This window comes from Brachyistius frenatus, unplaced genomic scaffold (assembly GCF_029030835.1).
Source record: "Brachyistius frenatus isolate BFR_SWC_R1_liver_20210118 unplaced genomic scaffold, ASM2903083v1 Contig_5, whole genome shotgun sequence".
NCBI lineage: Eukaryota > Metazoa > Chordata > Actinopteri > Embiotocidae > Brachyistius > Brachyistius frenatus.
Window position 1 is genome coordinate 7,640,001 of NW_027210604.1, and position 27,608 is coordinate 7,667,608.

General features: G+C 37.4%; 1 protein-coding gene across 1 annotated transcript in view; it reads left to right on the forward strand.

Moving 5' to 3' along the window:
• The first annotated feature begins 3,794 nt into the window (after window positions 1-3,794).
• Window positions 3,795-27,608, forward strand: part of rxfp2a (relaxin family peptide receptor 2a) — a 34,986-nt gene continuing 11,172 nt past the window's right edge. The window contains exons 1-11 of the mRNA XM_069720130.1: window positions 3,795-3,877; window positions 9,858-10,001; window positions 15,249-15,332; window positions 16,467-16,572; window positions 19,874-19,945; window positions 21,274-21,345; window positions 22,001-22,072; window positions 23,583-23,654; window positions 25,087-25,161; window positions 25,780-25,851; window positions 26,910-26,981. Coding sequence (XP_069576231.1) covers window positions 3,823-3,877; window positions 9,858-10,001; window positions 15,249-15,332; window positions 16,467-16,572; window positions 19,874-19,945; window positions 21,274-21,345; window positions 22,001-22,072; window positions 23,583-23,654; window positions 25,087-25,161; window positions 25,780-25,851; window positions 26,910-26,981 — 896 coding nt within the window. The 5' untranslated portion in view covers window positions 3,795-3,822. The remainder of the gene's footprint in view (window positions 3,878-9,857; window positions 10,002-15,248; window positions 15,333-16,466; window positions 16,573-19,873; window positions 19,946-21,273; window positions 21,346-22,000; window positions 22,073-23,582; window positions 23,655-25,086; window positions 25,162-25,779; window positions 25,852-26,909; window positions 26,982-27,608) is intronic.

Consider the following 27,608-nt stretch of genomic DNA (forward strand, 5'->3'; position numbering starts at 1 on the left):
ATTCCCGCTTGGCTTGTTTGAATGTTTTGATGCTTTACGGTATCCTCTTAAAGGAATGAGAACTTGAGGTTTAAAAATTTAGTTTAACTTATTTGGAAATACACTTATTGTTTTCCAGAGAGGTAGATGTGAAGACTGGTACTGCTATTGTAATCCCAACTAACATGCAATTTATTTTATTTGTACAAAGATCAAAGTGTAAAAATGACAAGTTGTGGTTATGTGATGGACCATTTCTTAGCCAGATGCAGGGATTTCCTTTATCTTTGCAGGCTGTGTAACCATTTCCTGGTTTATTATATTTAATATGCATAGGCCTAAATGAGACAGCACTCAATCTTGTTTTTTTTACTCTTCAAGAATTTCAAATAATTTCCCAAAATGTCAAACTAAAATTGAAAAATAGATAACATGAAGATTAGATAGATAGATAGATAGATAGATAGATAGATAGATAGATAGATAGATAGATAGATAGATAGATAGATAGATAGATAGATAGATAGATAGATAGATAGATAGATAGATAGATAGATAGATAGATAGATAGATAGATAGATAGATAGATAGATAGATAGATAGATAGATAGATAGATAGATAGATAGATAGTTACTTTATTAATCCCACAAGGGACATTGTTTCGCTACAGCAGCATTACAGCAGGTACAGGAAAGCAATAAAACAACAGTAAAAAAATATTAAATATAAAAATGCACAGTATATACAATAAAATAGAATAAAATAAAATAATTAAATTAAAACTAACTAAACAATAGTGCAAAGATTTAAACAAACAAGAAAACAGACAACCAACGGTGTTATTGTTGTGTGATGGATTTTGCCAGAGGTGAGTTATTGTACAGTCTTATTGCAGTGGGCAGGAATGATCTCCTGTGTCTGTCCTTGTGACAGCGGAGCTGGAGGAATCTTTTGGAGAACGTGCTCCGCTGTCCCTGCAGCAGGTGGTGGAGAGGGTGGTCAGGATTATCCAATATGGATAATAGTTTCCTCAGCGTCCTCCTCTCCACCACCTTTTTCAGGCTGTCCAGTTCACAGCCAATGATGGAGCCGGCCTTCTTAACCAGTTTGTTAAGTCTATTGGTGTCGCCGGCTCCAATGCTGCTCCCCCAGCAGACCACTAGAAGTACAATGCACTGACCACAACAGACTGGTAGAACATCTCCAACATCTTGCTGCACACATTGAAGGATTGAAGTTTCCTCAAGAAAAAGAGTCAACTCATCCCCTTCTTGTGGACAGCGTTGATGTTGGTCTTCCAGTTCAGTCTGTTGTCATGGAGACACCCAGGTACTTGTATTCCTCCACCATGTCCACCTCCTCTCCCAGAACTCTCAGCGGTTGTGGAGCCGTCGTCTTCCTCCTGAAGTCGACCACCACCTCTCTGGTGTTGGCCACGTTCAGGAGCAGGTGATTTCTTCCCGCCCACTCCACAAAGTCCTCCACTACTGCCCCGTACTCGTCCTCCCGTCCATCCCTTATACACCCGACCACTGCAGAGTCGTCCGAGAACTTCTGCAGATGGCAGGACTCTGAGTTGTACTGGAAGTCAGTGGTGTATAAGGTGAACAGGAAGGGAGACAGAACAGTTCCCTGTGGAGCTCCAGTACCACCGACCACCGTATCAGACAGCACACCGCCCAGACGGACAAACTGTGGTCTGTCTGTCAGGTAGTCAGTGATCCAGGAGACGGTGGACGTGTCCACCCCCACCACCCGCAGCTTCTCACTCAGCAGCAGTGGTTGGATGGTGTTGAATGCACTGGAGAAATCAAAGAAAGTGATTCTCACAAAGTCACCGGTTCCGTCCAGGTGAGACTGAGCTCGTTGCAGCAGGTAGATGCCTGCTTCAGGCTCAGGTTGAAGAGGTGTTGCAGGACCTCAGCCGGCTGGACGGCGCAGGTCTTCAGGACCCCGGGGCTGAAGCTGTCAGGTCTGGCAGCCTTGCACTGGTGGAGTCTCTCCAGCTGTCTCCTGACCTGGCTAGTTGTCACAGAGCGGGGTGGGGAGGGGGGTCATGGCGTCAATGGTGGAAGAGCCCTTTGAAGTTGATTAGAGTAAACTCCAGTTAATACAGGATTAAGCCCTGTCAATTTCTGCTTTATCATTTCTGGCCCTTTATTTGAAAAATAGAATGTAAGACATTGATGTACATTACATTAAGTAATGTAAGAATGTCACTAAGTACCCCCCTTAAAGCCTTTACACACCGGGGTGTTTTATTTCATGCAAGTAATTCACACGTGAATATAGCCTATACTTTTTTTTTTGTTGAACTGTTGCTTTTGTTTTACCTTCTATCACATAGAATGCAAATATTGTGCAGTAAAAAGGCAACCTTTTACTTTTTCAGAAGCAGGTACATTTTCTTGACCTTTCGCACTTTGTAAAAAGGTATTAACCAATAACATTATATATTTCACAAGCTGCACTTGAAGTTGACATGCAGAGGCATTTGCAGACCACCCCCCACAACTCTCATGGAGCGGACGAAATGTATAACTGACAAAGACCTGCTTTAACGTTACTGGATGTCTGTGTCATTTCAGAAGGAAAAGGACAAACATGTTTACATCTTCTTTTCGAAGAATGAGCGGGCAAAAATCTATTTGAACTTCTTTGGCATATTCGCATCACTGCCGATATGGATAGTTTCATTACGATATATTTGCCGGGAAGCATTTCACGTTTTTCTGTAATTTATTCATCACGCCTCCGATGTGTAAATACCTTTATTCACATGAGGGCGTGTATGTCAGCTGCTATCAGTAAATTATTAACATTTTGAATTTCTATAATGAATAAATGAATTTGTTGATGTTAACAACAAAACCTCATTTAATTAATGGGACAACTGTTTCAATTATTAGACTAACGAGGTTAAAAACTTGCATTATATAGCTGCACCTTTTATGAAAAATTCGTTTTTTTGTTTACTTGAAACATAAACAGGATGTCACAGCATTCAACCACTGATAACCTCAGCTGTCTTTTCAGGCAGTATATAAACTGGATATTTCACAAGATGATGGCAGCATAGGTTCAGCAGGTTCTCCTCCTGTACTTTTGGAGCCAGGCAAACATTATTGTTAGGTTAATCTAAAATTACTCAGACTAGCCACCAGAAGAGCAACACCACCAAGCCAGAACCGGAACAGGTGTGCATCACGTAGTGCAAGCTGGGTAATGCAGTTCAATCAGGGCCAGCATGAATCGACCTCATAACCTGATACGGACAAGACAGAAAAGGCTACCTGCAGCTTTATTGCACAAGATAAAGTCAGGAGACACTAAAGAGAAAAATAGAAGTGCCAGTGCTTGATAGTACCGGTGAGTACCAGCCTAATGCAGCCTGTGTATAATTGACAGCGATATCAATCTTAACGTTGTATTAATAGTCATATTTCTGTCAATATGTTGCCTACTGTCTAAATACTTGGACAAACTGATGTTTTGGCACCATTTCTCTTAAAACTCTCATGCCCCAAAAAATTAGAGAGGTGGAGAGAGAGAGAGAGAGAGAGAGAGAGAGTAGAGTCTGCTGGAAGTGCAGTGTGTTTGGGAATGTCATGTCTCCGTTTTTACGCACCGGCTCGGTCCTGCTTTGCACGGCTCAATCATCCAAAGCCGTAGTTTGGGCGTTTCTAAATATGTCGAGTATGCTTTAATGCTTCGGACGGACTGGGACTTCTGCTGACTTATCTGTCAACCGGCAGGTTTTTCACTGGGAAAACCTTTCGTCATCTGGACTGACTCACCACAGCCAGAACGACGTGAGCGCAGGAAAACTTCTGAGCCCCAGGATGGACTTACCGGTCATCATTCTGCTCATCCATCTGACCCACACTCAAATTAAAGGTATAGAAAAACGAAGGAGGAGAAGGTTAAGAAATTAAAGACTAATTTTTGGATTGTTATCAAATACGTAATATGTTTCGGGCTTACGTCCTGTATTATGTGTATATTTTGATATTGTATTAAGCAGTTCTTGGCTATAGAGCTATATTGCTGTTCCTATTATTTATAGGTCCTTTTTTTTATTTCTTATTTTTTTATCTCATTCTGATGTTATAATGCTGGACACATTCATTCATGTGAGGGTACTTTTGTAACTGAACATTGATATGCAGAGTGGAAGAGACAGTTAAACAGAACAATAGGTTCAATAACAAGTAAGCGGCAATAAGTAAACTGAGGACTTATTGTGTTTCCAGAACCTCCACTTGTCCTGCAAACAGTAAATACAGTGAGTCCTGTTGGGATTTGAGTAGATAGAAATCTTATTTCTTTGGGATATTGTGCAGATGGAGGTATAGAGAGGCATGAAATAGGCTGTGAGATTGTACATATTGGTATGAGCACTGTCCTCCTTCAAACAGAAGAAATACAAATCCTAGAAAGCAGGAAGCTTTTCAAGGACTGGGTTAGGTTTAAATTAACAAGTGGTGATACTCTTCATAATAAAAACTGAAGGAATTAGTTACTAAATTGTTCCAGCCAATAGTTAATATTTAATAAATATAAATATATAGTAGTTCCCTGGAATATCGAAACATCCTTGACTTTGTTGTTTAGATGTGAGATTTTCCAGACAGTGAGAATTTTAGCTGGTCAACAACAACAACAAAATCCAATATCAAATCTATATCATATTCATTTACATCACACATGACCACTCAGATTTACCCCACCACCACCGATTCTGTGACTCATCCTCAGATCTCCTGCGTCAAAAATGCAGGGGTTGTGGGAGATGTTGTACATACATTTCCTATACAAATAAAAACAAAAAGTATTGACACTGACAGGACAGACATATTTTGTTCTATTTTGTGGATCAATTACTGTTGTTGTTCAACATAGATGAAATTCACAGTGTATAAATTATAGATTAAAAACTTTCAGGAACAAGGATTTTTGTAAAATAAGTAGTTTGTTGACATTGTTTAGCTGCTTCGAAAACGAAAACAGTTAATTTAATATGAAGGTAAAAATTGGAATTTTCTTAATTTGATAAATTCCGAACTTACTTGATTTGTTTGTGGTTACTGTGAAAACTTTAGCGTTTGATCACTTTTAATACAATTGGATGCAATTGCCTTTCCAGGAAGAGAAATAAAAAGGAAGAGAAAGAACATGATGGCAAATGACACGCAGGAGTCTGTAAACAGCAAACAATAGAGATCATATGATATCCACACTGCAGAAACCACCTTAAAACAGCTGCCGATATTTCACTTAGGAAAATTTCATTATCGACCCCATATTTTTTCTTAATTTCAATTTAGTGTTAAGGAAGTGGTTGACTTTATTTATCAATCAGTAATAATCACAGAGCTGTCAAATTAGCAGACGCTTTGATATTTTGTGCAACTTGAGGAATGAGGTGAGGAATGAAAATGCATGAAGAGATCGAAACGCAGTCAGCTCAGTCTTCTCCATTTTCTATTGTAGCTAATCTGTTCAGAAAGGTAATCCCTGTCTGATATCATCAGATTACAAAAAAAATTAATTGATAATGATTTATTTGTTTTCAGGGTGTTTTAAAGGGAAAACTGGCGCACATACTGACGTTTTCCAGATGTGAAATCGTCAATCAGGTCTCAGCTGGAATTTCTTTGAATTACTGCAAGACTTTAAAGAGATTATTTTGGAACACTTGTTGTGTTGTTATTATTAGAAAATGACACATGGTGATATTGAATTAAAGGCCATCATTCAAAGATCAGTGGTTCATCAGCTTATATCTAATTCTTGCAAATTATTTCTTTCAGCGGAGAACAATTTCAAAAGAAAGTGTTTGACAAAGTTTTACTTGTAATTCGAAAATGATGAAGATAATCATCATTATTTTTGGAGCATTATTGTAAAACCGGGAGTTTCTGATGTTGATAAATATTCAGGTAATATTTTTCCCATTGGTCTCTCAAAAGATAGAGTTGTGATGAGCATCCAGATGTGATGCAGCCACCCTCCACAGAGGCTGGTATGATGTCAACTTGCATCATTTCTATGGCGCAGTCTTCATGTGTGAAGGTTTCTCTGCCACAGAGAGGTGTTGTATCAAATTGAAGCAGCTTTTTATAGCTATATGAAGAGTCTTGATAGGCTGGTGGAGTGATTTTCTTCTATTACACTCCCGGTGGGGGTGGAAGATTTGCCATACAATTTGAGAAAATCTCATATTTCCGATGGTCCAGTGAAACAGTTTATATTAGTTTAGGATAAGAGAATAGTCTATGAGTGATCTGATGGAAGTGGCTTTTAAATCAGTCACAACCCACTATTCTACTTTTATCAGTGCAGATGGAGAGTTGTTCTGTTATTGTCAGACCAATTTTATAAATCTAAACCGGCACCATCTGTAGGACAGGACAGTAACAGCAGCACTTTAGACCTGCTGATGATGCATACAATCACACAAAGAAAATAAGCAACTTATGTTTTAGCAATTTGAGCAGGTGTCACAGCTACATTTTTACTTTTAATATTTGTCCTTGGTGTGTCATTCCGATGTTAACTAAAATGAGATTATTTGTGAAGTCAAACATTGACCTGAAATGGATATTAAAGGTGCCTTAGTGGAGTTTTCTTTCAGGGTTTTGTTTGTGATACAGACTATGTATAGTGAAGTGTTCAGCTCAAACTAATTTTGAGTGCATTTCTTTCCCCATATTTCAAAATCTGTTTTAGTTTTTTTTAACCATGCATTGTTTGCATCCTTGTTTTCTATCTAAATCCTCCCCCAGTTGCTATGCAGTAGAATGTCTTAAAACTGTGTCCATTTGTATTCTCATGGGAATATAGGATTGTAAAAATCATTGCTTCATCGAGCTACAAGTGCTCAGAATACGTCTTTGTCCCAGAGAAAAAGTTTTTACATCATGTAAATCTCTCTTCACTCTATTGTGTGGACAGATCAGTCCATTTTTTATTCAAGAGAAAGAGTGATGTTCACTCTTCCCTTTAGCGTGCGGGCTCTCTTTTGAGCGTGTTCATTCACTGTATTGTGTTTCGATGACTGACCTTTTTCTGTGCATTTCTTGATGTCTTCAGCATGCCGTCTCTTAAAAACACCACTCATAATAATTTATACATTTTCACACATTTGTTGACGTGCTGTTCATTTTCGCAAGTTGATTTAAAATCGAATGTCAAAGTTTGAAACAGACTCTGCGGGTGAAGTGCTGACTTTTAGTTTTGAGGGTTTGTATATCAGTGTTATGCGCACAGTGCGGGAATTTCAGGTCCATCATTCAAACGGAAAGCCAGCAATTTTCCCTCATCAGGGTTTAATTTCAAATCCGATGTCTGAATACCAAATTAGTTCATAAGCAATCAACACTTCTCCACACCCAACAATAGTAAATGAAAAAGTGGCACTCTTTGTTTTAAGGTCTTTTATTATTTATAGCTGAAGTCCTGTGCCCACATCTCAGGTCAGATTTCAGTAGATCTAAATTTCAGGATGTGTTCTGGTTTGTGCATGGATTAAAAGTGTATTATACAGAATTGACTGATCACTGTGGTGTGACAGTCTTAAGAGGTACACAAAAAGCATGTTGCAACATATCATGGAGCAGCTTTAACCAACCAAGAGTAGCATAATAAAATATCTAAAAGACTTATGTTTGAAGGCAACACATTACAGTAGGTCAAAGATGAAATCATTATTTACACATTGCTAACTTTTTATCATTGTACTGTATATAATGATATGTATGATTATGAAAACAATATTATCATGACAAACAATTGCTCATGATAAATCCGCAAAAAGGATGAACACCCAACTCCTCTTCTCTTTATGGTGCTTCAAAGTCACTTTCAGCTCAAACTTGACTGTTAGGCTTTACTCTCACTGCTTTCATTAGTAACAAGGAACCAAATGAACAGACCAGCAGGCAGCTGTTTTTAGCAAAAAAAAAGCTCCCCAAATCCACTTTCCACTCCCTGCTGAGAGCCAAGCGGCAGACAGACACATTTAGTGACCAGCTTGAGAACATATTGCAGTATTTAATTACTAATAGAGACAATTAAAAGAGAGTAAATATTAGGCATACTAAGACAGCCAAAAATATCATGTAGTGCAGGTTTGAATATTCTTGTAAGGCAGTGGGTTTTGGCATTAACAATTATGGCTGTCTTTAATCCATCAATGTTTTTTGGTTCACAACAATGACAGCACTGCCACGCTGGGACACGCTGTCCCTGTAAACTTTGAAAACATATTTTGTAGTTTAATGTTTGCCAGCAACAGATAGAAGACAATTAGCAGCAGTAAAATAATCAGGCGTGGTCCCACCTCAATAAACTTGGTTGTGTAAGCATGTAGCCCCTCGGTTTCTTTGCTAATTCGATTAAACTCTTTTACAAAGTCTGACAAAAATTGGTAGTGTCAGGCTGTAAGAAGTTGAGTAATGTACCTACAGTTCATGTGTGAGCGGGACCTTGATGTTAGCTGGCAAAGCAATAATGAGAGAATTGTTTCTGCAGCTTGTCTAGTCTCATGAAACAGATGGCTTTCTGTTTGAACAGGCATGACAGGCTGCAGTACATAAACAGCAAAAATACTCTCTCTACAGGCTCTATATGCCAACCAAAGAGCATTGTGGCTGACTCTTGTGAACTCTCCATTTAACCACACTAATTTAATAGTTTTTAGCACATCAGATGCAAGCTTCTTTCCCATCCCAAGTCAGTAGATTAACAGATTTTTTTTTATTTTTTTTTATCAGTGACTGCTTTTTCATGGTTTCACTGTTTTCACAGATCTTGGTTTTTGTTTCAGTGTATCAGATTATATAAACGCAACTATGAGGTGCCACAGGGCTCCATGCAAGGTCCATTCTTATAGGCTATTTTTAAAGAGGATATTTTCACTTGTGCATCCATCCATCCATTATCTATACCCACTTTATCTTGTGCATGGTCACAGCAGGGCTGGAGCCTGGCTGACTTTGTGGAGGTGGTGTACACTTTGGACAGGACGGCAGTTTTTTTGATTAGTCATTGTTGGTAAAGTACTTGTGAAACTATTTATGACCCTGCAGCACTATTTATGCTCCAGTGAGCAGGAGACAAGAACCAAAAACTGAAGGAGCTTCAAACGTGATGAATTTCATCACTTAGACCTGTGTTTGTCCTTACAACATCAGGCTGTTAAGCAAGAAGTGGAGATGTGTTGTTACTAAGTTGGGCTGTAAGCTGGCTTGTAACGTTGGCATTTCGAACATGTAGCAGTTGCTGAAAGATGTACAGGAATGCATCAACAGCATTGTACACTTTTCTTTTAATGTTTTGTAGGTAAACAATTTCAACTCATTCGTATTTTACATGCCTAAGTGTGAATGAAATGTCATATTCAATGAAAGCAGACCTTTATTCTCATGAAGTCGTGAAACCTGATTAAGCACAAGTTACGTCGTTAATTGCTAGCAAAATGTTTCAGTAGCTAAGCTAAATTTGGATAATGCTGTGCTTGCAGTGAAATGATAAATAACAGCGATAGTGCTTTATTGCATTTTTCTATTGTGCTGTGTTACAGCTAAATGATAAAAATGAAACTTGGAACAGACATTTATAGTCAAATTATAGGGCATTGTTGAGATGTAAAGATGTGTAGAAATGTTATAAAAAAAACCAATCAACTTGTCTTTTCTTTGCAGAACAAAGTAAAATATAAGTAAAACATTATTTTGTTTTGAACATTTTAACATTATTCACACTATGCCCTTGGCACATAGGCTAATTTAATTTAATTAAGGCATGACTTCAAATTTCAGTTGTATCCTGATTGATTTACACTTTCTTCCATTTTCCTCTCTATCTCCCTCAGCGCTGGTGGTCAGCAGGGTGGAAGTAGAGGGTAGATGCCCCCTCGGCCACTTCCCATGTGGGAACATGAGTGAGTGCCTCCCTCAGGCTTTGCACTGTAATGGACACAAAGACTGTCCCAATGGAGCTGATGAGCAGCGCTGTGGTAAGTGTGGGTCTATAAACCAGACTGTATATAAAAATGGACGTAGCTTCCGGGTATGAAAACGGACATAACTGAGATAATAGGGCTCAAAAAGTGTTTTGTTTGATGACGTGTCTGCTGTGATTGTCATGCCTGCGGTGCAGTCAGGTTTCCAGTATAGGTGGGCACGTGAAGTATTTTGGGGTTCTCAGTCAGATCCACCCCTCGCACCTCCAAAAATAAATCAAGATGGTGATGGCCAAAATGCTGAACTCGAGACTTCAAAACAACAGTTCACAAACCAATGGGTAATGTCACAGTTGGGTGCCACTTGCTATAAACTATAACAGTGATGGTAAACAAACAAGAACGCCTCAAAGAATGTTTCAGGTGATAAAGAAATACTTATAGCTGATTTATGTTTTTCCATTTGTTTTTGTCAACCATCCGAAAATATGTCAGGACTGTTCTCCCCTCTAAAATGTAATGCAAGTCCTCACATGCTATAAAAAAAAAAAAAAAAAAAAGACCCACGACCCCACCCCCATTGCAACACAAATCTATTTTTATTGCACAACTTTTATTGTGGAATGTCATTTGACAAATTGTCTCTTCACTCTTTACATGATTGTCCTCATTCACCATCTCAAACTGGTGACAAACTATTGACTAGCTCCATAAACAAAATATCAACTTTGATTTGCTGGATTACATCCGTTTTTGAATACAGCTGTGAAGATCGTAACTATGTCAAAGCTACAAACGCAAGGTCTTTTATATCTTTTATAATAATCTCCAAACAAAAAACCCTGTGCTTTGAGAGAAGTTATCATTCCATAAACGTTCTGCACATGGCTTACAGCTGGCTTCATGTGGCTTTAACATGCTGGAGCGGATTGAGAGTTGCTATATCTCCCTCCAATCACAGAGAAATAGGCTGCTCTTCAGTGGATTAGTTAGCCTTCACTGACAACATCAAAGCAAGCTTTAGTGATTAACCTAAAGAAACCTCCAGGGAGATCTAATACACTTGTACCATTCTGACAGTTTATTATAAAGGTGTGCAACTACAGTCATTCTGGTCCAAGTGTGGACTACACTGAATGTCATAATGCAGTGGTGAAGGGGCATATTTATACTTTCGGCTGCTGAGTTATGTTGCAGACGCCTAGTCGGTGTGGTCAAGTTGTCAACTGTGTCCAGCATTTCCAGCACTAACCCACCTCATTTGTCAATGTGGGAGGAAAAAGAGAAATTCTGCTACTTATGCTCAAAAACTTCCTATCCTTGTCTTTGGTTTCCTTTTACCATCCAACACTATGCTTTCATTTATACATGCCAGAACTATTGACTTATTAACTGTCACAACTTGTTTTGACTTTTGTAGTTGTTGTAGTTTAATATAAATGAATGGTTGCTTTGCTGTAACTCCTTGTGCTGACTCCCCTTATTAGTCACGGCTTATGAGCTATTTAAGACAGCTGGCTTCTATTTGAGAAATGAGGATGTTAGATTGATGACTGACTGCTTCATTAATGCTATCACCACATGCAGTCTTCATGTCATGGTTAAAAAAGGAGGAAAGGTGGTTTTCACTTGATCAGAAAGGCCAACAGTAACTTATCTTACTATATTACATCATCTCTTTTTATTCTGACAGTGAAAGGCTGTTTGTTTCAAAACATTTTATTAAATAATTTGAGCCAGAGCCTCATAAGTCATTTTGATATGACCCCGTGTGGACAGTGAAACACATGCACGAACAAATGTTTGGGAGGAAACACAGTTCTTTTAACCGCCTGTGGACCTCACGACCCACAGGAACCTTACTCTCCTATAACATTTTAGGATACTTGGCCATCTGGATTATGAATCATTGGAAAAAAACTCATCACAATTTGTGCTTATTACAACCGCAAACTAAATCACTTGAAGAAGAGGAATTTAGGTATGAGGAGAGAAGACCTCACAGCCTGGGCAGCATCAGGAAAAGATGGAGTGCACAAGAGCCATGTCAAAAATTGATGCCAAGTTTCAGAGAACTGCTCTATCTATTGGCTATACTCTACTGTGTCACCAGGACAGAGTTAGATTTAAAAACTTGTAAAACTGTAAATTTGAGAGTAAATGTATCCTTGTAACAATGAGACACAAATGTTACGGAATCGGTTTTAAAGATTCTCAGCGGCATATCTCCCAAGTTAGATGAAAATGAAGCACAACAATGTTTTATCCATTTTAGTCATGGTAGTACCTGGCTGCTTCTTCACTAAATGTGCCATGGTCGTTCAACCTCCGCTGGTTGCATTTTATTTGCAGATACATCAAGGTCATGATACACGACCCACCAGGATGAAAAGGGTTAACAGTTATTATGCAATGTGTATGATTATCCATCACTTTGATTTAAAATGCCAATGTAAAGTGTTTGTAACTAAGTAAAAGTTCACTAAAATACCGTAAAAAATAAACAAATAAAGTATGACTCATCAGGGGTAGTAAACACGTAGGTCTCATTTTAAGTTACACATCAAAATAATAAATTGCTGAACATTAAAAGAAAAACCAAACATTTTATTTTCTGCAGGGGTAAATATTTTATCATTTGTATTTTATCAGCCAGATCAGGAAGGGGCACAAATTAGTCTCAGTGTGGCTACAGTTGTGCCCTGATGTGAGTAATCAATCTATTCTGTGCTGTATTCCTCTCCTCTTCCCCATCCTCCTCATCAGGTGGCCTGCCCTCACTGCACTGCTGTGAAACTACACAGGGATTTCCAAAAAATAGGCTTACCAAAAAGCTCCAGCACATAATCTTTTTTGGATACAATTCGTGTGACCGCTTGTTTTGGATAAAAAAAAAAACAACCTTGCTCCACATGTTGCCTTCCCGTCATTTGCAGAAAAACAGGGTTGCTCACGGCTACACCTGCACCTTGAGCCGCACTTCCTTTAATTAGAAGAACTCTAAGACTTCAATCGAAGGTGTGGATTTAAGTGTGTGCTCAGCCAACATTCAGGCTCATGTATATGTTTAGGTTCGTCCCTCAAGGTGCTGTCAGGCACTGGAGCATGATATGTAAGCTCAACAGGTGCAAAGGAAGAGTGACCACGTGTTGCACAGAAAGAGTTTCAGCTGTGTTTTTCAGTTGATTTTCCATCTTACACACATTTTGCAGAACACCATCTGCACATGTTGTGAAATTGGTAGACTGAATGTGAAAAACAAATTGGCACCACAAGCTGACTAAATGGAATTTTTATTATACCAACATGTTCTGGTGCTGTGCTTCTGTCAAGGTATTGATTAGCTGTCACAAAGTGTAACGAGTGGAAGTGAATGAACAAGGATACTGCCAGGACTACTGAGTGGGCCGTGTCATTCAGAGTCACAGTTAGTGGGGCCAGCCAATTTAGTGTAGATTAAGAAGATATAAAGTTATTAGACCTGATTTAAGCAGAAGCAAGTATTTTGCTCCTTGCTGGGGTTGAAGGAAGGAGTTAAGTACTTTATGTTAAAATGTTTTTTTTAAGACACATTTTAGGCATGGCACACCTGTGTAATCATGCTGTTTAATGAGTATCTGGATGTGCCAAACCTGTCAGGTTGATGTATTGTCTATTGCTCACTAAACACAGACTTTAACAAATCCGTGAACAAAATTTGAAAGAAATAAAACTTTTTGTGTGCTTTAAAAAAGTCTTAGATATTTGACGTCAACTCAAGAAAATTAGGAGCAAAAACAAAAAAATTGGCATTTATATTTTTATTGAGTGTATGTTAGGGCAAATGAAGGGTGTTTGCTTGTCATAGCGTTAAGTAGATTTTCAATTTCCAAGCACTCCAGTGCCTAATGATCAGTCAAAATAGGATTTGATCTATTTAATGCTTTAATATTATGAACGATCATCTACCTTTTGGCATGTTTCACAATGAGTATTCACACGTTTCCTGTAGGTAGATATCAGTAGCTGTGGCTCAAGACAATTTCGCATTCAAATATTTGACTTTTGGAAGTTACAGAATAAATCTGTTCACAAAGCAAAGATGCATTATAACAGAAAATCTCACTCCATCACCTCTGCTCATCATCACCATCTGTCTTCACTTTCAGTTGTAGCTTCAGCTGTGAATGGTGGCTGACTGTAAGCTGAGGTTGCTACTCACACACAAGCAGCTGGCATCCTTTCAGAGGGAACGTGCTGCACAGCATGTTTGTCTTTCATAAAACAACATCAGTGGAAGAGCAGAGCTTTACTTCGATATTTATTATAAACCCTTCTTGAAACATGAGTGGGAAGCATCATTCATTGCCTATAATGGGTTGCCAGGGGATGGGTATAAAAGATAAATGATGGAGGGATGCTCAAATGGCTGAGGTGGGAGTCCTTAATTTGACTCATAAGAATACAAGTGAACGCAAGAGCCAACCTAACTGTAGTGCAATGACGGAGACGTAGACCAACTGAAGTAAGTATCAAATATTTGTGTTGGAGAAGAACTTTATTGCAGTAAACATACAAAACGTTTGTTGTCCCACGACGTTTCCCTGCAGCTCCCTGCAGAGTTGTTGGCACATGTCAAAGTCATAAATCCTTAAGTTCAGGTGAATTGTTATCTCTTTCCAAAATGACCGGTAAAAATAAACCACATGCTAGAAATATTAAAGTTCAGCTGAATTGTTGTCTATTTCCAAAATAACTTTAAGGAATCCAGGTCAGAGCATCTGGGTTTTCAGCATATCTTCTAGAGTTTCCTTTACAGCACATTCACTCTAAATAAAAATTTGACACGAGTGTCCCGGTCCAAAACCTTGAGAAAATCCTCCAAGGCATAAAGATGTGGCTCCCAATGTTAAAAACATTTAACAAAATAGAGTGCATCTGTGCTGGTGATTACAATTGATCAAGGTTATCTTCTGTATTTAATATATTTCTCACAGTAAGATAAAGCGTTTTTGCAACCTGTTCTCATCCCAGGGGGTCAAATGCAGCTTTTTCAGTCTGCTGGCATCTCAGAAATATGCAACAAGGTGGTTTTGGTTTAAGATCCAAAAACTATGTTGTTAAGTTTAGGAAAAGATCATGGTTTGGGTTTGAAGAAATACTTTCACATTTTGTAAGTCACGTGGTATAATCACATGACGCAAGTTACATTAAGTTAAATATGTTACTTGTAAGAAAATCACATTTACACAAGGAGTCGATTAAAGTCCTGTGTTTGTTCCATCCTCTTCCCTTTCTTCCATTCCTTGTTTGACTTTGTAGGTGACAACATTGGATGGGCAGACTTGTTTGGTCAAAAACTACAGAATTCCAACACTGTGGACCAGTACTTCCAGAAGGAATGTTGTAAGTGTGTATGTAACTTAATTTGTGTGTACATGTCTCGATGTCTATAGGTTTTTAGCAAGTGTATATGTGGGATCACACCAGCTTGTTATGACATGAATAGAAAATATTCTAACTTCAACCCCTGTCCTCTTTTTGCACTGTGGCACCCCAGGGAGCACAGAGGCAAGATTCAGGGATAAAACAGGAGACTCGGCGACATTATCTACGTAACCAAAAGTGTCCTTTAATAAGCAGGTCAGGGTTAAGGGGGATGAGGCCAAATTTAACTAAAGATTCCTCCCGGTCGGGGTCGTTGCCTTCGGTCTACACCGTGTGAGAGATGATTCCTCCGTCCTGTTAGGGCAGAGTAGGGGAGGGCGATGAGTCCGCTGTATTACCTCCCATCCGACGCCGCCCCTCTCCCAGGTGCAGGGGATCCTTGGAGTCTTCTTCCATTCAGTCCGTCTGGCCAGTCTGTCTCTCTCTCTCCGCTGCTCAGCTCTGTGAACATATACTCACTCACTCCAATTAGCTGATGGTCTGCAGGTCAGCCTCGTGGCTGCAGCACCTGCACTGGATAGTGGATTCCCTCTGTCACCTCCCCCAATCTGAGCTTGGGTCTCCGCCTCCTGTGCCGTGTCCACTCGGCTTTTCCCCCCTTATAATAAGTTATAAGATAACTTATTATTAACAAGCAACAGCTAGACCACAGACAGATGTGACAAAGGTGTTAGGAGAAGGTCTTTTTTTTTTCTTCTTTTTTTAAAATTATTTTTATTGTCATGCAGCAAAAGATACAGATATTGTAACTGTCTCTAATAAATGTACTGATTATTGTAATTGTGATGTCATGTGGTGAAGACACTGTGGACAAAAGATGGACCAAACATTAATCCGCAGCAACTTTAATTGCGTTTTCATTGATCTGCTTATATACCAAAAGCTGGATACCACACTGCATAGAACTCACAGAACTGCAGTCGGTATTGACATATTTTATATTTTGTCTTCATGTTATGGTTCATATGAGCACTTGTATTTTGTAGAAAGGCTCCATAGAAAAAGAATTGAAATGATATTGATTGAATGAAAATTTTAAATATGAAATTCATTGAATGAAAACGTAAAGTGTGTGTATGTGTCTGTGTGTAGTCTTGCAGGTGTATCCAGACAGTTGTGACTGCATACAGACAGATGTTGAGTGTGTGGAGGCCAACCTGCAGGATGTTCCCCAGCTCTCTCCAAACGTGACCTGGCTGTAAGTGTCCTCTGACTGTGAACTATAAATGGGCTTTTGTACTTTTCATGTTGTGGGGACGTAATCCTGTTCACATGGGCACATGGTGGGTGCAAAGCCCCATAATTTACATCATTAAATTTAAGTATATATATGTGTGTGTGTGTGTGTGTGTGTGTGTGTGTGTGTGTGCGTGCGCGTGTGTGTGCGTGTGTGTGTGTGTGTGTGTGCGTGTGTGTGCGTGTGCGTGTGTGTGTGTGTGTGTGTGTGTGTGTGTGTGTGTGTGTGTGTGTGTGTGTGTGCGTACGTGCCCAGCTTCTCGGTGTCTACCAATTTGAGATCTCAAATAGGTCTTCACAGTCCTAATGAGGTTATTTTAGGTTAGGATCTGATTTCCGATTGAAGATTCAGACGTACAATGCTGACCATTGAGGTTTTTATTTCTCTTCTGAAAGTAGTAGTTTGTGACAGAGGGACTGATGGACAACATATTTAATCTTGTAAGACTCTTCTAACAGTCACCAAGATGACAAAAGCAATTGGTAAAGAATGCGTGTGTTTTTACTATGATTAATGAAACAGGATTTTGACAGAGGGAGTATCAGGAAAAAAAAAAGAAGAAATATTGTTGCCTTGACTGTTTCACAGTAATGCCTTAATTTTCTCTGCCTTTTATTTTTAGCTATTTTTCATTTTTTTCATTTGAGCACTCCATGATCGGAGTTTACTTTATTACATTGCTTTTTATCAGCTGTTTTTGCTTTTAAGTGACAGTAATCCCAACTGTTAACATCTGGTGCTTACGCGAATGTTTTGTAACCCACGTCACACTTTGTAATGGGAATCAGAAAATGTGTTGTTGTTAGTGAGTGCCGGTTAATGTCTGCAGCTGCAATACTCAACTGGGTTACTTCCTGTGTGGGGAAAAAAAAAGCTGTTGCTGCATAAATCATAACCTCAAAGTGAAACCAGAGATTAGGGGTCACGAAAGCAGCGCCCAGAATCAGCGGGACAGTCAAGATGAATACAAATATTTTGTCATTTTGTGCTAAAAAAAGAGTTAGACTTGTCTGCGGATTAGCTAGGGAGGGATAGTTTAAGTTATTTTTCTTCCATTTATAACTTTAAAGCAGTGCTCTCCAACCTTTTTTCCTCCGGTAGCGACATTATCAAATAAAAGGGTCCGAGAGCTATTCCAACATTTATTCACATATCTGAGTTCCACCAAACCAGGTGAATAAGCTTCTTTTATGTGAAAATTACAAAGTTATACTCTTCAATGTATCACAGCATCTTAAATTTAAACAGCATGTACTTGTACATGCATGCTTTTTCCTGTATGCATTTCTTTGTGTTTTATATCATGTTAAGTAACACAGTCGCCGTGAATAAGTCTGATTTTCCTCAGAGTGGTTATTGTAATTACCCAATGTAATCATCCTCAAAAGCACTCTTTTCTGTGTTACACTGACATAATGTGATATTAGTACAAATCTAACCCTGTGTGATTTTCTGGTTGGTAGGTAGGTAGGTAGGTAGGTATATACTTTATTAATCCCCGAGGGGAAATTTTTTCGCCACAGCAGCATACATACAGGAGCAATAATAGAAACAATAGAATAAAATAATAATAGAATAGAATAATATAATATAATATAATATAATTATAATTATAATTATAATTATAATATAATAGAAAAGCAATAAAATAACATGGTGTAACATAACTCTGGCATATGAATCAAATGTGTTTTTTCTTCAGTTAAATACACCAAAATGCCATCTCTCTGCTTCTTGCTCCATATTTATTGTGCAGGTATGACTCTGCATAACTTTCAGCAGTGGAGTGAATAAGTGTCTCTTTCTCTTGCTTCTTTCATTTACAACTCAAAATCTCATTATCCTTTTCTGTTCACTGGTTTGGTCTCCAAGGACTTTGTATGGCCCGGTTTAAGTATTCCAGCGTAACCTTCATTGTTTCGTTTGTTGTGTACTTCATCCATTGTCTGATTTATGTCTTTTATTAATTAGGTAATGGAAACTGATTGTGGAAGGTTTTTTTTAAAACAGGAAAAATTGACACCACTTTTGAATGACCCTGATTGATCTCTGAGTAAAACGAATAATGACGAATTATACAACATAAAAAATGTAATACCTTATTGAGTTTTATTATAATAGATTGTTATTTTTACTTTCCCAACTGAAATACTCTCTCTCATCTTCTCTCCATGTGAAAACTCACACTAGTTTGAAACCTAATTGCTCAATTACAGCATCCATTCTCTGCAAATAGATTTCTCAGTGAAAAAGCTGCATGCTATTGATTGCCTAAGAAGCAGTAAAATACTTGAATTTCCCGCTGAGCTTTTGAATATTAGATATGAGCTGTTTATTGTGGCGTAGTTATTGATGTAAAACAAAACATTAATCGTATCCATTCATGTCACATCCTCCAAATCTTTAATCCTTCATTCAAGTCAACAGCCTCCTACTCTCTCCTATTCTCAGTGGACCTGTTTATCTACCTTTACTCTCACAGCTCAACAACAGACTTGTTGTTTAGAGCTGACCACAACATCATTAAAGGTGACTTAAATACTGAGGCATTTTGTAAGTGAGACATCCATTAGTTTATTTTTATTTATTTTTTTAAGAGAACTATTAAGAGGGAACATTAGATTTCTTACACATCAAAATCAGTTTAGTATTCTTGTGATTCTGTACAGGCAGCGTCTACTCTCTCACCAACCGAGATGACTTCAGGATTACAGTATTTCAGCTTGAGCTTTAAGAGGACCAATTTAAAAAAGGATCCTGAGCAGTGTGACTCGTCACTCACTAGTTGCTAAAAGTGAGGGTATCTTAGCCCATGCTGCTTTACACAACCCACTTACACTTGTTTTAGCTTAGAAAGTATTTGATAAACATCTTCATTACTAATTAACAAGTACAAGCCTTTTGCATACCCTAATAACATGGTGGTTTAACAGACACAAAAGACATTTTAACACATTTAATTGGATTTTATTGACAATTGTTGGGCTCATCTGCCAAGACTTTATTTCCTTTTAGGAACTCTTGAGCTGTACATGTGTGTGTTTCAGGGTAAGTGGTCTTTGTGTTGTGTTCCTGTCCTTAAAGTAACCTTTTCAGATACAAGGACAGTGGACCTTTTAAAGTTCTCAAGTGTTTGCAAATTGCACATGTAAGCCTTTTCATCCTTTCTCTCTTTCGCTGTTTATCTGCACTCTGGCTGTCTCTTTATGCAAATTGTGTGCTGTATTTTTCTAATGGTGCCATTTCATGGGTTGTGTTACAGGTCGCTGAGGAGCAATGGAATCCGAGTGTTATCTGATTACGTTTTCTCAGAATACACTGCCCTTGAAAGGCTGTGAGTATTTTTTATGCTGCTGTAGGAATCCAAATAATATACACTTTTGTTTGGTTCAGTCATTATTTGTGTTTCTACATTCAGTGTTCGTACGCAGAACTATTCAGAAAATGTTGAAATAGAAAAGCACATCCATACAATTGTAGAAAAAAAAGATAAATAGAGACAGAGCAATTTAAAATCACATTTATGTGAATATGGCTCTACCAAAGGAGAATTGATGTGATGTTTTTATTCAGTAGATTTGTTTTCCACATTGATATGACTCCCTGATTTCCAAGAAAGAACAGAAGACAAAACTCTCTCTATTATCTTGTAAATTTACAGTCTGCACAACCTTCATTAGGTGTATGTTCAAGCACAGCAACAGTTTCCTATAAAGTATAAACATAGAAACTGTGTAAATTATTCAATCCCAGAACCGTAAAGATGAAGTCAAAGTGCGACTTTTTAAGTGTTAAGAGTAAGACTGAAAAGTGCTCATATTCATCCTGAATAAAAATTATTTATTGTGAAATATAAATCAGTATTTTGTGACAGAGAACAAATTATAATCCTCAGCCTCTCTGGGATTTAATTTATTTGTTTATTCACGTCATTTTCTTAATCATTCCAATCACCGACACTCCTCTTGCCAGTGAAATATATTTGTGCTCCTCCTGTTTTATTTATATGTCTGATAGTGCCTTAAAAACATGTTTCCGCAACAATAAAATCAAAGCCAAAAGGAATTTAATGAGTGTCTAAAAATGCACCAATATCACTATAATGTACCTCTGTTATCATTGTTGTTGTTGAAATATGATTAAGCAGATTCCTGTTATTCTGTTACAACGACTAATAGAATTGTATTATTTAAATACAGTCATCACTTGAATTGCAAATGCGTTGTGATAACCACTGTATAAAAGCCACACAATAAAGAGCCACAAAACTGCAACTGCAAAAAAGCAGAGGCACAACCAGATCCTCACCTCCATTTGTGTGATTACATTTTATATAATATTTGGTTAACTAGACTACAAACTAAAGTGCATCTTTGTATGGAAATGTCAATTAGTGTTGGTTAATTAAATGTATCACAATTTTAACAATAAATATTTTGATAATAAATGAAAGTCCTTTGACATTTTTATATTGGCAGGCTCTCAATATATTTTACCAGGACAATTATAACTTTAACAATATGGTTTTATTCGCTTCTCACACTCTTCTTATGTCAAGAACGTGTGTATGTGTGTGGAAATAACATTTATTTGAACAAGTAAGATCAGTGACTAAAGTGTTAAAATTCCAATTGAATGACAATGTTTTTTATTTTTACTTAGATTTCTACAAAACAACAGCCTCAACCTCATCTCCAAACACGCCTTCAGTGACCTGCACAGTTTAAAGAGGTTGTAAGTATCCTGTTTACTTCTTTAAATACATTAATCGGCCCTGAAACAACAATCTGGATTTTTTTTTTCCCCCTTCAGTTCACTTTATTTTTAGTTTCTCTTTCATATGTTGAAAAGCAAATTGTTTTTTGGTTTTATTGATTTATTAATGTAGGGTGGTTATTATAAGAGATGCAACTCAAAGAGACATTTTGAAGTGGTTATTTCTTAAACAGAGGAAAGCAATTAAAAATGACAGTAAACACTGCAAATCTGAGACTACGCACATAATTAAATGAAATAAACAAAATGTTTATTGGAGGCCACAGATGCCTGCTCAATTTTGTAACTAAAACCAATGTGTCATGTTTCCAGATTACTCAAATAAATGCAGTAAGGTCCGGATATTTAACTTGTTTGAACCACAGTGATACATTCTAGATGTTGTCTATAGGTGTGCACTATGCGCTGTAACAAGCATTGCCAATTTTTTGTATTACATTTTTCAAGTCTTTAAAATGACAGCCACTCAAGCTCCCAGTAACCGAGGTATAACTATCAGCTCATCAGCTCATAATTTCAGCTCGACCGTGTTTTGTGTGTTACTTTAAAACATATGTGTTTTATGTATGTTTTTGATGTCCCTTCTCTTTCTGTGCTTTGCACACTTTCTCAGGTTTCTCAGTGAGAACTTAATATCCTCCCTTAGTCCTGGTGTGTTCAGTCATCTGCATCAACTGGAGTGGCTGTGAGTAACACATGCACAGACACACACACACACACACACACACACACGCACGCACGCGCGCACACACACACACACACACACACACACACACACACACACACACATGCACGTACACACACAAGCACCTTCAGTACACATAATTGTTATTGTGTACCATTTTCTACTCTGCTTGAGTTATGTCAGATAAATGTAGAGAAAGGACACTGTGGGACTGTTGAAACATAAAAGACCACATTCAAAGACACACAGAGTAGATTTTGCAGTTGTTTTGTGTCAGTGTGGGATATTCATGCTCTGTTTTATCTGGTTTTACTTTTAAAGATCCTCTCCACATATGCTTAAAGATGTAAGATATTTTACACTGAATAATAATAATTTATTATTTAGTAATAATTAATTCAAATTACCTTATAAAGATCCCATGTACTCCTTCTCGTGCAATAAAACTAAAATCTATAAAATCTATAATTATGCAGTACAATTCATTTCCAAACTTTAACTGTTGGACGCTGGACGTCTCATACTTCATTGTAAAATCCATTCTCAGTGTAATGCACCATAGGTTTCAAGTTTCCACATCATACTTGTGAAGTTGAATTGGACCAGGATCGGCTTACAAACTCTTTGTGATGTCATCAATCCGGCTCAAAAACCGGCCGCTTAAAATCTGATTTTCAATGTGCACAGAGAAACTTTCCGTCGTCAGCGGTTGAATGTGAAAAAAGCCTTTGAGTTTTCTGCACAGTGAAGCTCAAACATTCAACTGTAGGAACAAGAAGAAACACATATTTTATGAGTGAAGGATTTTGTTTTGTTTTCATTTGAAATACAAATGCTTGCTTTATCCATAATAACATCTGGATTTCCTGTTAAATTTGTGGTTTAGGTTTGTTCCTAAAAATAAATCCTCCCTGATGTCCTTAAAATCAGCGGAGTTAACAAAATGACAGAGAACTGCAAGGGTTTATTGTCACCCAGAACGAGTAAGCTAGATTCAGCTGTCAAATGAGTTTAATTTTTTCCATGGAATTACATGTCAATGCACCATGAAACAAATACAGTATAAGTTTATCTTCATCTAATGGAATTAAGAGCTGTGGATCATTTCAGGTTTGTTGTTGCTGTCGCTCTCTACCAGTTCGAAGAAACTCATCGGTGATACTGTGCTCTTCACTGCTCTGGGAAACCCAAATGTCAACCAGCTGCAAAACAGTAGACCTAATGTTACTGTATATGAGAACTTTTGGAAATCTGATTTTTATGATTTTTCTTTCTGGTCCCACTCGGAACAATTGGCCAGAAAAAAAACAAAAAACAAAATCCAGAAAAGAAGTACTCACCAGAAAGCAAAGCAAAATGGGGTTATTTGGGTTTGAAAAACACAGATATTTAGATTAAATACAGGGTGGTATTAATCTTCTCGTCTAACTCTTAGCAAGAACATGAAGAAGACTGTTGTCCATGATGTCAAATGACTGCATGGTTTAAAATGTTTGCTTTTTTATGGCAGGATGTTGGATCATAACCCGCTAAGCAGCTTGTCCCAGGACACCTTCATTGGGCTCCAGTCTCTCCTGTACCTGTGAGTTGCAATGTTTTTTTTTGTTGTTTGTTACTTTCTTTCATTAAATTCACCTATTTTAGCTTTTGGCTTATTTCTAATCTTAAACCCTCAGAGTTCTCTGTGATAAGAAATGTATTAGTTTTCAGCTGTGTTTATCTGTGCGTATAAAAATAGGAATATAGTTAAGAAAACCAACATTTACTCTTAAAGGATAATTGCGAACTCAGTAATGGAAAATAAGTATTCTAATCAGACCACACAGTCACATCTATGAGTTCAGTAAACTGTTGGTCAACTTAAAGAAGTGCTTATATGGAATTAAAGTTTAGAATGTACCCCTTGTTCATGTGTCTTGTTTGAGTTTCAGGGAATTTCAAATGCTGTGACTTTTTAGGATGTTTCTTTCAGTCAATTTTACTGTCAACACAAAGAACAAATCAAGTGCTTTCATACTTGTTAAATAGCTTAGTTGTTTATAATTTGCAATATTTCACACCTCATTGCACGCCACATCTTATCTCTGCTACAATCATATTACAAATATTGTGATGGAGTTTCTCCTGGCAGTTTGCTTAACAAGCCATGAAGTCAATTTATCTCTAAATCTCCCCAAAGTCCTCAACACAGAAATGGAAAAAACACTTAAGTCCTAAAGCAGTGCACTAATTTAAAAATAATCACACGTGAACTCTCTTTATTGCCGGTCTCTGCTTCACTGACCTGGATTAACCTTTGCTATTGTTCTTTGTACAATTATGATATAATTCTTTGTTTACGTCCCATCCTTTGAAATGATTGTGTCGTACGTCCACCTGTGTCCACAAACTGTCTCTTTTTGACTCATTCTCTCTCTGTTTTCCCGGACATTTTATGCCATAAAGTTTAATCTTTTACCTCATAAACTACAAGTCATATATACCTAGCTTTATTATGGACCTATTTTTCAAAGCAAAGTGTTTTAGACTGATTTTCACATTTCAGGACCTGCATAGACTTGAAAAGAAAAAGAAAAAAATTACAGCTAACAATTATTGGTTGGTCATTCAGCCTAATAATAATAATAATAATAATAATAATAATAATAATAATAATAACAATAATTATAAACTTTATTGGTACAGCACCTTTTAAAACACTTTTACAGAGCACAATTATATACAATACACAATCAACATAAAAACATGTCATTTTTAAAACTCATTATGTGTGTGTGCTCAACATGAAAAATAGGTCCATAATTTACAGTTAAAGCTGAAGCATTATATTACAAGGTTATGTGGTATTGTTTGCACAATGCACAATATGAAAAAAAATATTGAAAAGATCAATTAAGTTGAAACAGGAAGACCTTTATAGATATATGACAAGAAGAAGCGTGTTTGAGGTGTTATCTTGCTCCTGAACTTCAGCTAAACAGCTTTTCAATAACATGTTCTCCCGCTCTCCTCAGATCCATGGTGAACACCTCCCTGCAGCAGCTTCCTCATCCGAGCTTCTGTCAACACATGCCTGCCCTTGACTGGCTGTGAGTCTGCTCTGACAGTGTCCTTGTGTGTATGCAGGTGTCTAATGCATATGTGTGATTCAGTAGATGCTTTGTGCGCTGGAGAATTCACCAGTTGTGTGTGGATGTGTGTTTGTGCTTGTGTGCATACTCAAAGACAAATGAGACTGGTAGATAGAGGTGGGGTCACATGAGTGTTCCTCCTGACGACTTGTGAGCCATCTTCAGATGATGCCACTCTGCCCGGTCAGCTCGACCAGCTACTTTTAGCCAGTGCTGAATGTACAGCTGAATAAGTTTGACACTCATAATGACCTCATGCTATTTGTCAGTTTTGTGTTTGTGTTTTAGCAGCATGCTCCTGCTCATACTCACTCAACTAATTTAAATTTCAAAGCAAACCATGTCTGTCAGTGTCCTGCTTTCCCACTCTGTTATACCAGGCAAATATCATATTTTATATCTTCCTTTATGCTTATTTAGAATAAACTTTGATAGAAGTAAAAGTCATTTTGATCAAATACAATGGACTCACACAGTACTCACTATACATTGTAGTATATTTACATGTGAAGACTTGTATATGTGTCTTGTTAAGTGTACATTTTATGTTACATGTCCCATTTTTTCTGGCCACAGGGATCTTGAAGGAAACCAGATTCAAAGTCTTAACTCATCTATCTTAAAGACATGTAGCAAGCTTGAAGTTCTGTGAGTACTCTAAAATATAATGACAATCAGAATGTTTGAAACACATGGTTTTAGGAGTTTCCAAGACACATACTTGACCTTGTCTTTTCCAAAGATCTTGATATTATAATAACAGGTATTTGAGATGATGGAATTTCAGACCATTATTGCATATTTTTTTATGTAATATGCTTCTTTAAACAGATGAATATTGATAGATTTGTTAACCAACACTACAGCTAGTATATTTATTAATTCTAAAACTTTTGACCTGATTTAGTAACCTGCCTCAATAGGACAGCTCCTGTTATTTGTGTTCTTTTTGTATTATAGCTCCATGTTTTTTTTAAATAAATTTACTGTTATTAATTATCTGTTTTATTTATTGCATTATTTATTTTTAAGCTGCTACAACAACTGAGTTTCCCCACTGGGATCAATCGAGGTTTATCTTATCTTATTGTGCGTTGTCCCACAACAGCTGCAGCTTCCTCAGACTACTCAATTTGAAAATACTTTAGGTCGGTGGTTCTGCTCTGCTACGGAGCTAAGATGTGGGCCATTTAGGGGGAGAAATGTCCAGAGTTTCACAGTGAATTTTTTTTTACTGTTTTGAGTGCTTCATCCAGATAATTATAGTGCACTGCATTTGCAAAACAGCAAGACACACAGATGAAAAGCACTGAACACTGCACTCATTTCTGTCATGTCTCTGCTTCAGAACAAGTGTACAGTTCAGTCACAGTTCACCTTTATGTGTTCAGCTGTCATGTTGACAAGTGAATCTTGTCAGCTTGGTTCTGTAGTTCAGGGTAGCACTTGATTGTAAATATAAAAATGTGTTTAAACAAAATAAGGTTAGAACATTTTAATATACAATATAGAGGCTATTCTTTCTAAAGCAGAGCTGTCAAGTCGGCACTGCGTCAGTGTTAACAGATGTTAATTGGTAATCAATGTGTTCAGATAGGGTAGTTAATAAGATTGCATCCAGTCTCCGCAAGTATCCACCACAGGTGATTGAAAAGCACTTTGCACCATTCAGCATGGTTTCTGACAGCAGCTCTGTCCTGTGTTAGATTACTGATGGACAACAGGATCAGAACAATTCCTGAAAACACTTTCCAGTCTCTATGGAAGCTGGCCGAACTGTGAGTAACAGCCAATTCATTTGCACCTTTGTCATTTAGTTCACATATTCAATTCAGTTTAAATCAACTGACAAATACTCAGGGGATATTAAAATCTTAAAATCTTCTGGAAGGGAGGCAGTTTCTTAATGCTCGTTGAGGGAGGGGGGGGTATTTTTCATAGCATAACTCAAATTTAATTGATTTCAAAACCAGCAGCATTTTTCTTATCAGCCTCACACTCTTCTCTAAAGGACCTACTCATGATGAGGTGATTGTAAGGATCTCCCAATCGCCATGCAGTAATAAAACAGTAATAAAAAAAAGAAGCATTTTCAGTGAAAAGGTTTTGTTTTAACAGGAATCAGTATAACATTAGGATTAAACTTTAGATAGAATATATGATATAGATTGATATGACATCACACAAGTGGAATATTAAATAATGTATAGGAAAATCAGCAGCTATGAATGAAGTCTCAGAAATCTCTATAAACCATGTTTTTTTTTAGACCTGGCTCTCCAGACGTTCATTTAGAGAGATTCAGTGGCAGTGGTGTTAGTGAACAATTTTTTCCTGCTGCGATACTGTCAGTATTTGTCAAGAATGAATTAAAAAGTCAATTAAACCATTTTAACATCATACTT